Source organism: Lactuca virosa, chromosome 9, assembly GCF_052849685.1.
Source record: "Lactuca virosa cultivar CGN04683 chromosome 9, Lactuca_virosa_CGN04683_v6, whole genome shotgun sequence".
Lineage (NCBI taxonomy): Eukaryota > Viridiplantae > Streptophyta > Magnoliopsida > Asterales > Asteraceae > Lactuca > Lactuca virosa.
The window spans coordinates 35,957,052-35,970,594 of NC_136434.1; the positions used below are offsets into that span (position 1 = coordinate 35,957,052).

General features: G+C 34.8%; 1 protein-coding gene across 11 annotated transcripts; it reads left to right on the plus strand.

Annotated features, from left to right (window-relative positions):
• Positions 1 to 655: 655 nt before the first annotated feature.
• Positions 656 to 5,098, plus strand: LOC145136525 (acyl-CoA-binding domain-containing protein 6-like). Of its 11 annotated transcripts, XR_013720517.1 has the most exons (11): positions 661 to 1,257; positions 1,336 to 1,376; positions 1,458 to 1,476; positions 1,565 to 1,833; positions 1,924 to 2,056; positions 2,135 to 2,524; positions 2,596 to 3,045; positions 3,391 to 3,556; positions 3,691 to 3,754; positions 4,543 to 4,647; positions 4,743 to 5,098. XR_013720517.1 is itself a non-coding variant. In XM_079070645.1 (8 exons), exons 5-8 carry the CDS (start codon positions 3,511 to 3,513, stop codon positions 4,875 to 4,877), a joined length of 336 nt encoding a protein of 111 aa, XP_078926771.1. In that variant the 5' UTR covers positions 666 to 1,833; positions 1,924 to 2,056; positions 2,135 to 2,524; positions 2,596 to 3,045; positions 3,391 to 3,510; the 3' UTR covers positions 4,878 to 5,098. The 11 variants fall into 11 exon arrangements, 2 of the variants coding, with proteins under 2 accessions (XP_078926771.1, XP_078926772.1); XR_013720510.1 differs by having other exon boundaries at positions 656 to 1,476; positions 1,565 to 1,611; positions 1,698 to 1,833; XR_013720514.1 differs by having other exon boundaries at positions 660 to 1,257; positions 1,458 to 1,833.
• The last annotated feature ends 8,445 nt before the right edge of the window (positions 5,099 to 13,543 follow it).

Sequence of the window (13,543 nt, forward strand, 5' to 3'; positions counted from 1 at the left end):
TATATATTAGTTGCAAATAATAATTACGTAAGAGAAAAATAATGGTGAATTTTCTAAAAATCTCGAAAGTAAATCAAGTTAGGAGTTGAATTTAAAAAACTTTGGGCGATTACAATATATATGATACAAAACGACGTAGTATAGTAAGTTTGCGTACCTAAACTTATATACATTTTAGGGTATATTCAATTTTCATATATATGTGTGTGTGTGTGTGGAGCGGTTCAGGTATTTCCGGTTTTTGCAAAAGTAAAACCGTATCATCGGTTTTTGTCTCGGTTACAATTTTTTTTTGTTGTGTTTAATGCAGTTTTTTACGGTTTCCGGTTAGGTTTTTGTTTACCCCTAGATGTCGTAATGAAAGCATGTGACGTCACTAATGGTGATATTTCTTATTGTGTGTATATATGTATGTTTGTAAAACTTAAAATAATTTATTTTTAATATTAAATGTTTTATTAGTATTTGAAAAAAGATGGGCAAATACTGACCCCTGAAATTTGATATATCACTCATTTATCATCAGCATATAATAAGCTTGTCAGGTAGTTGGAATCAAGATTCTTAAGCTCAGCATATTTATATACATATTAAACTTGGACAATTCTTAGGAATAGTGACTTCATGCTAATTTGCGCAGGAATAGAAACAGTCAGCACATGTTAAATTGCGCAAGAACGGTGTCTACGTGTTTCTCTTATGTTTTCTTCACCATAACGGTGGCCAATTGCAGTTCCATTGGTGTGCTTCTTTTCTTTTATTTATTTATTTTGGGTCATTGTCTGCATTCTTGCCGTACACGTGTTGTTTGTGCTTTCGTTTTCCCAGCCAATAATATTCCGATTTCTGTAACCCACCGCCGTTGATCCGACTGTCACCGCCTTATCAATACAGGTTCCCCTTTGGTTGAATTTTTCTCCTAAATCCGAAATCGCTGACTGTCTTCTTCTGCTCACCGCCGCTTCCTCCATTCATATGTGTTCTGCTCCTATTCTTCTTCATGTCACGAATTCTTTCCATCTGATCCATCTTTCTCCGGTGAGATCGTCGGCCCTCACTACGGTGGCTGCCTAGCGCCGCCATACCCGCTATTCTCTCCATTTGTGCTACCGACAGTAACCCAGCACTAAAGACCGACTGCTGCTTCTCATTACATACTCAAATGTCTTTCTACAAGTAAATGCGATTGACGCTTCCCGAGGGTTTTGCACATTTGCCTCCATCTAATTTTCCACCTGCGATTCTTCTGTTCTTCAGGTTTCTCTTCTGACTTTCTTCTTTCCTTTTGATTATGTTCTTTTATGATGATATGATGTGTTATTTTGTGTGATTTAGGGCTATATTGGGTCATTGTGGTTCTGATCAGAAATTGTTAGGTTGCTTCCCTTATTTCGAATCAGGAGGCGTCTGTTGCTTTCCTGCCTACTTCACTCACCCTTTCTGTTTTTTGTTTACAGATTCCTCAAAGCCATCCCGGTAGGCTTTAGTTTATTTTGGTTTTTATTTAGAATAGTATACATCTTGATTCATCTCCACCCCACTTCTTCACGATTTTTTTCATCAGCTTCATTCGTTACTCTTGCTCTAAATAATTTAACAAGATGCCACAAGGTTTCCCCTCTTAACTTTTCTTCTTTAGCTAATTTCATCAACAACTATGAGGCAAATTGATTGTATAAATGTTTTTTTCTTGATAGACCTTCCAGGGTTCTATTATGACGCAGAGAAGAACATATATTTTCCTGTAAAATCACCAATTCCAGGTTCTTCTTCCAGGAACAACTCTTCTGCTTCAACCAGCGCTCAAAAACCACCCCCAAACCCAACAACAAGGTAACACCAGCTAATCTGTAACCCTAACACACTTCCGATATGATAATACCTATGAATTAAAGACTCGAGTTTGAACATTCATTTATACAGACGACATATGCAGCCAAAGTTGTCAAGACTCAAGATGCTTCATGTTAAGGAGCTATGTGGTAATTCAATCAGCTGTAAAAAAAAGGTGAACTTTCAAGAGCAATACCAAAAGATACATACATCAAAACCTATAGTAAGTTCAACATCTGATTCTATTGAGAAAGTGATTTAACTTTCATTTCTGATGTAATGAATCTATATCTTGCATTAGATTTGGAAATATAAAGGGTTGTTGATGCTGCATTAGAACACATATGCTTAGATGTTCAGACTCCAAATGGGCTTATATAAAAAGGTACCATTTTTCACACCAGTCACCAATCATCATCATCTTCAGATCCAGTCTGCGATTTCGATTTAGAAGAGAGAAGGATTAGTAATTGGCTTTGCGAGAAAGTGCATGTGATCGAGACGCAAGAAGAGGGGTCGTCTTTTTCAATGTTGAGAACGACAGCTTGGGATACACACGCAAATAGACAGACACAGACGGTCCAAGAAGTTTATGGGGCTTTAATTTCGTTTATGTGGGTTGGGCTGCCATTGATGAGGCTAACCGACAGGTATTTGTTTCCACTCAGATTCCTTGAACAATCTGGAAAAGGTATGAATCACAAGTCACTATTCAATTTTGATTCATCACAAATTACAATTATCATTTTTTTTTCAACATAGGTAGTGCAGAAGGTTGCTCCGAGTTCATAAGTAATGGGCATGAAATCCGGGAAGAAAGTGGGAATGGTGACAACTGTTCTTGGGTCTCATGGGGTTGGGCTAATTAGGCTTGAGGAAGCTTTCAAAGGGTCAGGGAATTTAGTGATCAAAGGAGAAGAAGAAGATGTGAGGGTGGTGACTGAAACATTTCCATTATCTCTCCGTGTGTGTGTGTGTGTGTAACTTTTTGACCGGTATGTAAGTAAAGATGAAATAGCAGCGATAGGGTTTTGGAGTGGGCTGATTTGGTTGATATAGGAAGATAAGTCGTAGGCATGAGGCAGGGGACGCATACCATATGTTTGATAAGAATCCCCAACGAAAGTGCATTTCAAATGGACAAGTGCAGCTGATTGGCGTTGTCCTTTTTAGCTTTTTTTTTCGGGAAAATCTTTCGTAATCTATGATTAGGTATGCAATTGCCATTAATCTCAGTTCATATTATCTGTATGTTTATATTTTTGGGAATTTTCGCATTAGCTTTTTCATTGGCTATATTTTATATGCGATTATGGAGCTAGGTTTCCAATTATTACTCTGATTGTGCTTTAATTTGATCAAATTTGAAGTTTCTAGGGCTAGCTAGGGACTCATTATGATCCCTTACATGTCATATGAACATCATGCATATGACTACTTTAAACACTCTGTATCTCTTTTATTCAATCAATGAAATTTTTCTTAATCCCAGTTGCTAATAATTTAATTTTATTCTGATCACAAACCATACAATTAGCTGATTTCAATTTCCTTCAGTTGTCTAGGGGAAGACCTACAGTTGCAAATTTATATAAGTTATTGTTCGACTGGATCAGTGAAATTGTTAGACCTGGTGAAGAAGGCCATCAAACAGAAACAAAAATATAATCTTTCAGGATGTCTTTTACAGCTGTAGCGGTCATCCAAGTGTGAGTAATGATAGGTGTGGTGGATGTGTTTTCATTTTCCATATTTTAAATCAAAGATTACATGTAATTGTAAATCTGAAACATCATAATTTACTAATTACCGATTGACAAAGTGTATATGAGAAATAATCATGTTTGATCTTACCAGGTTGTCGCAGGATGCTGAGAACAAAACATTATTGTATAATATGGTCATTAAGAATTATTCCCAGGTTAGTTTTTATAACTTATGTCTCTTGATAATTCATCATGAATTCACACAAATTATTCATTCTTTGATTAAAAAAAAAAAAATTTAGATTACAATCCTTATGTTTTATTATAAAATGAAAATGAAAATATTCTCCTATTGCCTCTTTATTTTTGCCGAATCACTTTATATAATCATCATCTCTTCCGACCTCACCCATCCACCTACCTACCCAACTACCCACACACATAAATAAACCCACTAACCCACAGAATCAAAAAAACGGATGGATTCCATTCTGTAGTGTATTTGTTTGCCAATTGGGCAGAATTTTAGGTGAAGTAGAACACAGCATCAACATGAGTGATGGATTTTGTTGTGGACAGGTTGCTTAGCATCATACCATTCCATTTAGCTCAATAAACTTTTCTAATTTCCTTCCACTGAGCAATATTTTTCCTGCCACATCAGCATGGTAAAGCAGTCCAAATTTAGAAAGTTTAGTGACCTAAGATACCAAAAATGGAATACTTATCTTAACTTTAAGGTGAATGGATGTTTACCCTTTGCTCCTAAATACCAAGCAGCAGCTGTAATTGGAAAGAAGATGATTATTGTTGGTGGTGAATCTAGAAATGGATTGTTAGACCAGTATATATTTTCCCATTTATTTGTCTTCAATTATTGTAGAATTTTAGCAATATAATCACTTGCTAAATCATGAAATGCTTTTTTGATAGATTTTTTGCTTAAAAATACACTTGCTGTATGCATATTACTAAGAGTTGTGTAATGTGTATGCTTTTTCAGGTTCTCAATTTTGAAAATCTTTCATGGACAACAGCTTCATCAAGATTGTACCTTTCACCATCTACTCTTGCACTCAAGATTCCAGCATGCAAGGGTCGTTGTTTGGTATTTATTAACTATTATTAGAATAAACAAACAAATACATTGCTATTTGTTGATTTTAATTATAAATTTAGTAATATTGTTTTTTGTTGTATTAGGTTCCTTGGGGAAAGAATTTGCTTTTGATTGGAGGGAGAATTTCCCTACCAAGTGTATGGGATTTTGATGCAGAAACAGAGACTTGGTCACTTATGGAAGCAAGAGGATCCTGCCCACACGATAGAAACAAATAATAGTGAAAAGGGCAAACTCAGTACAACAATATTAGAACTTTTCTTTTCTATTTATTGAAGGTAAATTTTGATTATGATCAGCACCATTCTGCACTCACAGTAAAGGCGGTAAAAGTAGAACTGTAGAAGGAATAATTCAAGTGATTTGTCAAAAATTCGTTTATTACTAAAAACATAAAATGGTTATAACAGGGGTCAAAACTCTCAAATTTGTTGGAAAATTAGTATCTTCATATCTTATGAACAGTACCCGGGGTTAGGTGCTGTTCATAAGGATGTTGTGTTTTAAAAATCACACATTTGGCCCCGCAACGCGGGGTAACTCACCTAGTTATTTATGATTTATGATGATTGTTTTACGTTTTATTAACTCCTGCTTATAAGATTTGATAGGAAATCCTACCAAAATAAACTATTTTTCAAATTTTATTCACAAAGTTTTATTTGTGCAATATTTATTAGATAAAATGATTAATATAGCCATTTTTATTTATTACTCATCACTTTTTAACCAAAAATTATCAATTATCCCAAAATAACCAATGAAACCGTATGTATCTTAAATCTCCTACTGTTTCGCCAAATACCTACAGTTTCAGTCTTTGTATATAAGATTTTTTTTTTCTTTCAAAAAACCATACGAAACCGTAGGTTTCTCAATAACCTACGGTATCATTTGATAAGTATACGGTTTCCCAAACCGTAGGTTTCAAGAAACCTACGGTTTCATCGAAAAACCTACGGTTATGGTACTTTTTTTTGAATATTTGACTACTATTTGGTATAAGTTGACTATTGTTTTAGGTATTTTGACTATTACATCATACCTACTATATAATACAAGAATGTTATGATTTATAAGTTAGTGTTTCATTTTTCTGATATTGTTTTCTCTAAAAAAATTATAGTATGAGTTCAATTGAGTATTTCGTATTGCTTATCGCTGACGGAAAATGAGAGTTTGTTGATTCCCGATTATCATATTTATGGCCACCTTGATACATTCCGAGAATGTTTCGTTACGGTGTTGAATTTTACGAAACCACCACATTCAGTGAATTTGTTCATTTGGTGAAAAGTAAGACTAGTATTCTCAATGAATCAAAAATCAGTCTGCCTTATCAACATGCTGAGCAACTGTATTATTGTTCTATTATTGATGATCGTGACATTAGAAGGTTGATCAATGTAATAAATGACGTTGGAGCTAAATATGTGTATGTGTATGTGGTGGTTGAAGAAGGTGTTGAGGCTAACGAAGTAGCTCATAGAGGAAAAGTATTTGCAGCTAACATATCTAGTGGAAAAGGGAGCAACAACCCAGTAGGTACTTTTAGAACTCCAAGTATATCTCATTATCATAGTGTTGTTGAAAATGTAAACGTAGTGTCAGAACCGATTATGTATTTGGAACCCCATAATTATAAGTATGTTGGTGATGATAATGTCGATACACATCTTAATGATGTGGGTGCACATGATTACTTTGACCACAAACCGCTAGCCGTGGTCAATCAAGTCGATAATTAATCTGTAAAACAAGACGTTCATTTTTTAAATGATGGTGAAATACAACCATTCCTTTGTTACTTTGTCATTGCCCTCTTTTCCTAAAAAAACCCTGATTAAGAACATATAACACAACAACTCTCACACCGTCCTTGACTGAATATGCATAAAATCGCTCGTTTATTATAAGGTTCTCTAAATAAAAAACGAGGTATGTAGCGTCTCTGCGATGTGGGAAGACTCGTGAGCGAAATGTATCAACACCATAATTGTGTGTATAAAAAGTGTTGAATTCTACTCTTGATATAGGACACCGACCAATGTGAAATCCGAAAACCAGAAAAAACTCCTCGGGACCGAATGACAAGCTATGCCGAGAAGTCCCCAAATGTAAACGCTCCGCCGCATCCATTTCTGGAGTCGATCGCAATTGATGAAGTAACATCCCGTGATGACGTGTTGGGTCTAAACGGCTAAGCACTTCCCGTAATCTATGGCATGAAGATTTTACCGATATACTAGCCATCATTGCTTTATTTACATGCTGAGAATTAAATAAACACTAAATATTTGTAAAACATGTTATAAACTAAATAAAGTACTAAAAGCTAAACAAACGTTATAATATGTTAACTAATTAGTATACAATAGAAAATGATATCTCATCACAGAATGAACAAATAACAATCTTCTATGCTTTCTTATAAAAACTAATGCCCTTTGTAACACCCAGTTCCCAGGTAATTCCTTAGAATTCTAAGTGTTTATTTATTTTGCATAATGGCCTATTAGGTAGGGCGTAATGAAGGTACGTGGGGCATACCTTGTCGAGCTTAGACATGGGGTTTTCCCCCTAGTACGCAGGGCATACTCGAGTCGGGGGCAAACCCTAAAATTTTGGGTTTGGACCTTATTTAAGCACCTTATGACCTCAAGACCTCTTTTATCATCAACCTCCTTCGTCCCAAAGCAATTCCCATGAAACCCTAGCCCCTTTTAGAGAGTATTGAGCCTTTTGTGTGTTTTGGTGTGTTTTTGGTACATCTTGAAGAAAGAAGAACCCTTTGGAGAAGCAATTGTTGGTTTGAAGCTTGTAGATCCATACCTTGCTCACATTGACCATTCTTCTGGAGGTATAAAGTCTCAACCTTGTTGATTCATCTCTTAGATCTAGTTAGTTTAGGGTTTTTGGCATGTTTTGGTCCCTTGGGTTGATTCATGTGAGTATAAGCTACTCCAGAAGCTTAGGATAGTAGATCTTGATATTTTTGAGGTCCTTAATACATTAAAATGACATATTGATGGCTTTAACTCAACCATGCAAGAGTTAATGTTCATATTATGGAGTTAGAATGTTAAAAATGGGTGTTGGGTCTCTTTGATCCATGCAAGGGCATCAAGTTGATGACATTATCATTTAAGACGTTTCCCAAGAGCAAGATCCGTGATTTGGACGTTTGGGCATAATGCATTAAGTGCTTAATGTGATTTTTGGCCATCAGGGGAGTATGCGGGGCGTAAATATGAGTACACACAACTTATTGTGTTCAACCACATTTTTCCCTTGTTGTTAGAGCTTGTACGTGGAGCATAACAGGGTGGTACACATAACATACTCACTAAAGGACCTTTGGGTCATTATTTGAGCCTTGGGGTTAGTTTAGGCCATTTTGGGCCTTGGGGTTGGTTTGGGCCATTATAGGCCATGGCTTGTTGGGCCTAGGGTAGGAAGGGTAAAAGGGTCTTTTACCTTTTTTGGGAGGGATTATGATTTGGGCTTTTCGTTGTGGTTTATTACCCTAAATAGTTATTAGGGTTGGTTTGAATGTGTTCAATGTGAGGCGCCGTTCTAGCAGTAACTTGCATGTGATTGCTTATCATCAGATTGAGGTGAGTCTTCACATAGTGTTTTGGCGGGTCGAAGGCACTAATGTCGACCCATTGATTATTGTTATTAGAATGCTAGATGTCTGTGTGTGTGTTTGTATGTATACCGAGCGAGGTCCGATGCCAGACGAGGCCTGATGAATGTGTTGGGCAAGGCCCATCGCCTTCTACAGACAGATTTGTACTGGGCGAGGCCCATTGTATGTATGGTATGTGATATTTTGGGGAAACTTAGTAAGCTTTGTGCTTACGGTTTAAGTTTATGTTTTAGGTTCTTCCAGCTCGAAGGGGAAGGGGCCCGACCTGATCGCAGCGCATCCACCCATGTTTTGCATATTTATGATTTTGGAATTGTACTATGATAACTATTTTAACATTGGCTTACCTTTTTATAAATGGCAGTAGGATGAGTACGACATACATAGCTTACATTAAAATTACCAAATTTTTTTACTAAGACCGTTGGTTCTTACGAAACCTACGGTTTCCCTTATTTTTATTGTTGTTGTTATTATTATTATTATTATTATTATTATTATTATTATTATTATTATTATTCGCTTTTTTTATAACAAAAATCACTACATCACAATTATAGGTCGTTATATACAATCTACAAACAAAATAAAAAAGAAAACGAAAAAAAATTACGAAAATCGTAGGTTTCATAAGAAACCTTCGGTGTACTAGCAATCAATGCATGTTTTGTGCATTGACTGCTTGTACACCGTAGGTATCTTATGAACATTACGATTTTGTTTTTTTTTTTCGATTTTTTTCCAAAAGAAAAATGTATGTATTAAATCTTATTGTAAACATGAAAAAAAAGGTCGAAGATTCGAAGAAATATATAGTCGTTCTTTGAAGGTTCCATTGAAAGAGTTTTCTTATGTTAAAATACACAAAAAAATAAGCACTAATGAAAATTTCAACTTTGTATATTGTGGGCCAACGGACATTAAAAAAGTAGACGGCCCACCAAACAGTAGCCCATTGCCTAAAAGAGTAGTCAATTATTTTTCCTCTTTGACCGTAGTCAAGATGTACATTTTCGGTGGCTAATTTGGAATAATTGCTATTTTTTTTGCTAAAAACTGAAAAGTAATTAAGGAAAAATGGTTAGTTTTGTAATTTTCTCTATTTATTATAACTTGATGTTAATTAAGTAATTAACGGTGCAATCAACTTTATTTTTTAATATAGTAATCATAATTATTATAGATGCAAACCGTAATAATTAGGAAAAAACATATTATGTACAAAAAAAATCATCATGACCATGTACACCTAAAGACGTAAGTTACAAAGGGAGTAACATGTTTGTCGCAATGCTCTCTCTAATTCGAGTTGAATTGATGAAGTTGTGAAGATCTATAAGGCTTCTTGTGATATGTAATACTTGATTGCGAGTCTAATCGATGGATTTTTAAGCCTCGATTTCGAGTAGAATGGACATATTAGATTTTTAGCATAAATAACGACTTATTCAGTCGGGATTCTAAAATCCAGTACAAATCTTGCTTTAGAATTGGTATTAGTGTGATTCAGACTGTTGTTTATATGTTAGATTTTAGATAAAAACCGAGATTTTTAAAAAAAGTTGATTGAACCGTTTTTCAAGAATATATCATCATTTTTATAGGTTAGAGCCAAACTTAAAACAACGATTACCGGGTTAAAATAGCACCAAAGCACCCATGAAGATGTACCTTGATTAAATAGCCAATTATTGATTAAATAGCACCAACCCAAATCAAGATATTTGAAAAGGAAGAAAACAAAAAAGTTTATTTATGTGCAAAATAAGCGGGAGTATATTATTTACCAGTCAACGTAAGATTTATTAGGTCATGATGCTCTAATCAGTCAAGTCACTGCTGACTAATTTCCCCTTTTTGACCTAATCAACATATTTATTTTATTTCCACAATCATTATATGATATACTTTGGAGTAAAAATAATAGAATAATAGACATCAATATTATTATCTTCTTAAAAGACATATTTTATAAAGTTGAAAAAGTCTTAAGTTTCATGTAAAAATTGATAAATATTAGTTCTTTTTCATTGTTCTGTAATACCGAGATATAAATAAAACTCAATTAAAGTAATTGACACTCGATTTCCAAAGATGTGTTCATCTATTTACTTTTCATTTAAAAACTAGAAAATCAGAGATTTCAAATTTGCAAACTTGAATTATTTAAAACACAAATTTTTTTAATATTTTTTGATCAATTTACTTACTCTGTATTTTTTGCGATATTCCACTAAAATCATTTAACCAAAATATTTATTTTCTATATCCATCCAATTTCAATAACAATCAAAACAAGAAATCAGGGATTATATTTCAAGATATTTTTACCATTAGTTGAATATATATAAATATATATACCTCTATACATGAATCCATCATTTTGAAATTCATTATTCATCTTCTCTCCTATTTCAATTGCATCGGATAAAGTCTCATTCATATTTTTTTAATTTCATATGCTTCATAAAGTTCAACACATCAGGTGTTTGTTTAATTATCTTATATGTTCTTTTCGTTCGTACTTCTCTCTTCTGGAAAATCATCATTTTCTCAACTGTTTAGTTTACAGTTTAAATATTGACATTTGATTAAGCCATGTTTTATGTTTGTTTGTTTGCAACAATCAATTATTGTGGGTTTTAATAAAAATAAATGTTTCATTAACAGGACCATACACATAATTTTTTTTCTAAACATGTGTTAACAATGTAATATATAATGATGTACTTTTTTTATTAACATTACTGAATCTGCATAATCAATTAAGCAATATACTTTCAACTACGATGATGTACTTTTCATACTTTTCACACTATCTTATACTTTCATTAATCTTATAATAAACTATCCTAATATTACATAATATGTTTTTGGTTCTTAATGTTGTATATTTTTTTATGAGTTTGCTCATTTTGCTCCAAAAGGGCAATGTACTTTTGATTTATAACAAAAAGTCTATTTATCAATTATAACATTATATTTTACAGTAGTCAAAACGACCAAACTCATCATATTTTACTGTGAAGTTTACCGTTTTGCCCCTGACAACTGTCAAGTTGACAATTTTGCCTTAATGTTAAATGGTTTTTTATTTTTGTTTATGGTTCTTAAATGAATAATGTTATTTCATGCGTTCTAAATCTAAGTGTGTATGTTGTTTTCACTAAAAATTAGTGACAAATAGGTTTTGTAAAAGTTTTAGCAAAATGAACAAACACAAAACATGGGATAAGATGAAACATTGGTTGTTTTCATAAATCTTTAAAATTTTGATATCTGTGATCTTTTCTAGCTGATTTTTTTAAGGCATAATTTCTTAAAGTATTAAAAACATATTAAAATATGTGTTATGGGATTGGGGGATCCATCACCGATCTAAAGTGACCAAACATAAAGCATAGCAGGGGCTAAAATGATATAGTGACATGTTTTTAGAAAATATTAATAGTTTTGGTCCCTGTTATGTTTGGTAACCCAAATTTTACAAGTAGTAATTTCTAAAAGTATTATAACTTTATTGAAAACGGGTACCATAAAAGTTTCAGAAAGTGTCAAAAGTGATCAAAGATAATGCAGGGGCTAAAATGAAACATCGATAGTTTTTAGAAAATCTTTGCAATTTTTGATCGATGTTATATTTACGACCCATTTTTGTAAGGTGTAATTTCTTAAAGAACTAAAAAATTATTGAAAAAAATAGGGGTGAGCATGGGTCGGTTTGGGTCGGTTTTTGTGACATCCCCTAATTTCTCGGCCAGAAAAGACCGATTTAAATTATGCTTTTAAAATAAAATCAGAGAAATCCTTTTAAAAGATGTTGCGGAATTGGTCCCCAAAACAAAACATGATAAAAGTTTATCAAAACCTTTCTTTAAGAAATATATAATTTCCTTTTATATCAAAACCTCAGGATGTCATGTTCCGATACAGATCAAAAGTATAAACAAGACATTATAAGCCTTACAACAGTTATTTACAACTACTGGCCTATAATCCAAAAATCTCTTATCATCCTCCGACTATGCTCGGGGTCCACTACCTGTAATAATAAAAGCTGAGTGGGTCAGGCTTGGGAGCCTGATGAGCATATAGGGTTTTCAACCCACAATAATAATAAACTTATTAAGTTCACCAATCAGCAATAACCCTGATTACCCATTCCCGTTATCCTCACTTTACGTCCCTAAACACCTATCACAAGGGACCTAGCCTAAGGAATATCATCGGGATGGACACTACTGCTAAGGGGTCTCCTCAGCCATACATGTCCTAAAGGCAACCATGAGGGGGATGGAGTACGCCAATGAACATTTAGTTCATCAACACCTACAAGTTTCGAACCTGCTAGTGTGCCACTGGATTGTCTAGAAAGGTCTGTGGTCGTCATCTATACTCCGCTAGATGACTACAACAACAACAACAACAACAACATCGAGGCCTCTCACCATTTTAACACACATCGACTATTTCGTCTACCCATGTTCTACCCAACATATTTGTAGATAAAATACATATACAGTTTAAAACTTGTATAAAACATCTGTTCAACAGTCACCTCAAATAAACACTTAATATAATTACACATAGCACGTATTTTATAGAAAATACTTCATATCTAGATGTAAGATGAAAGTGACTACACACTCACTTGATTTGATGATAATCGGGCAGCACTTCGTTTCCTAAAACGATCGTTTCTAATAAAACCGGGCTCTGCGAGGGTTGGGCTTCAAAACCGAAAAGATAAATTTCTCGGGCTTCTCGGGCACTTCGGGACGTGTTTCAGGTGTTTGGTATGATACCGGGGCTTTGGGGGAAGTTGGAATGAAAGAAATAATGAAAGAGGGGTGAAAATTGACAAATTTCCAAAGTATCCCCGGGAGGTCTCGCACCCTTCTATTTATAGGGGCGAGGCTCCTGATCCAACGGTTGAGAGGCTTCCAGGTGGCAGCAGATCCGAAGACCAAGCACATGGCTCGCACGTGCGAGGGTCTTGCTGGAGGCTTCTGATTGGACCGAAGTTTAGGGTCCGAGGAGGGGGGTTCGTGGCGCACCTGTGAGGCTCGGACACGTCAGGAGGGCACGCGCCGGACGGAGGCGAGGCGGCTTCGGACGGCTCTCCGGATTCGAACACGCGTCTGCCAGCTGCTCGGATGACTCAGCAATTTCGGACACGTGGCACGTTTTGAGCGAGGGTGACGTGGCCGAAGTCCACCTATGCGAAATTTC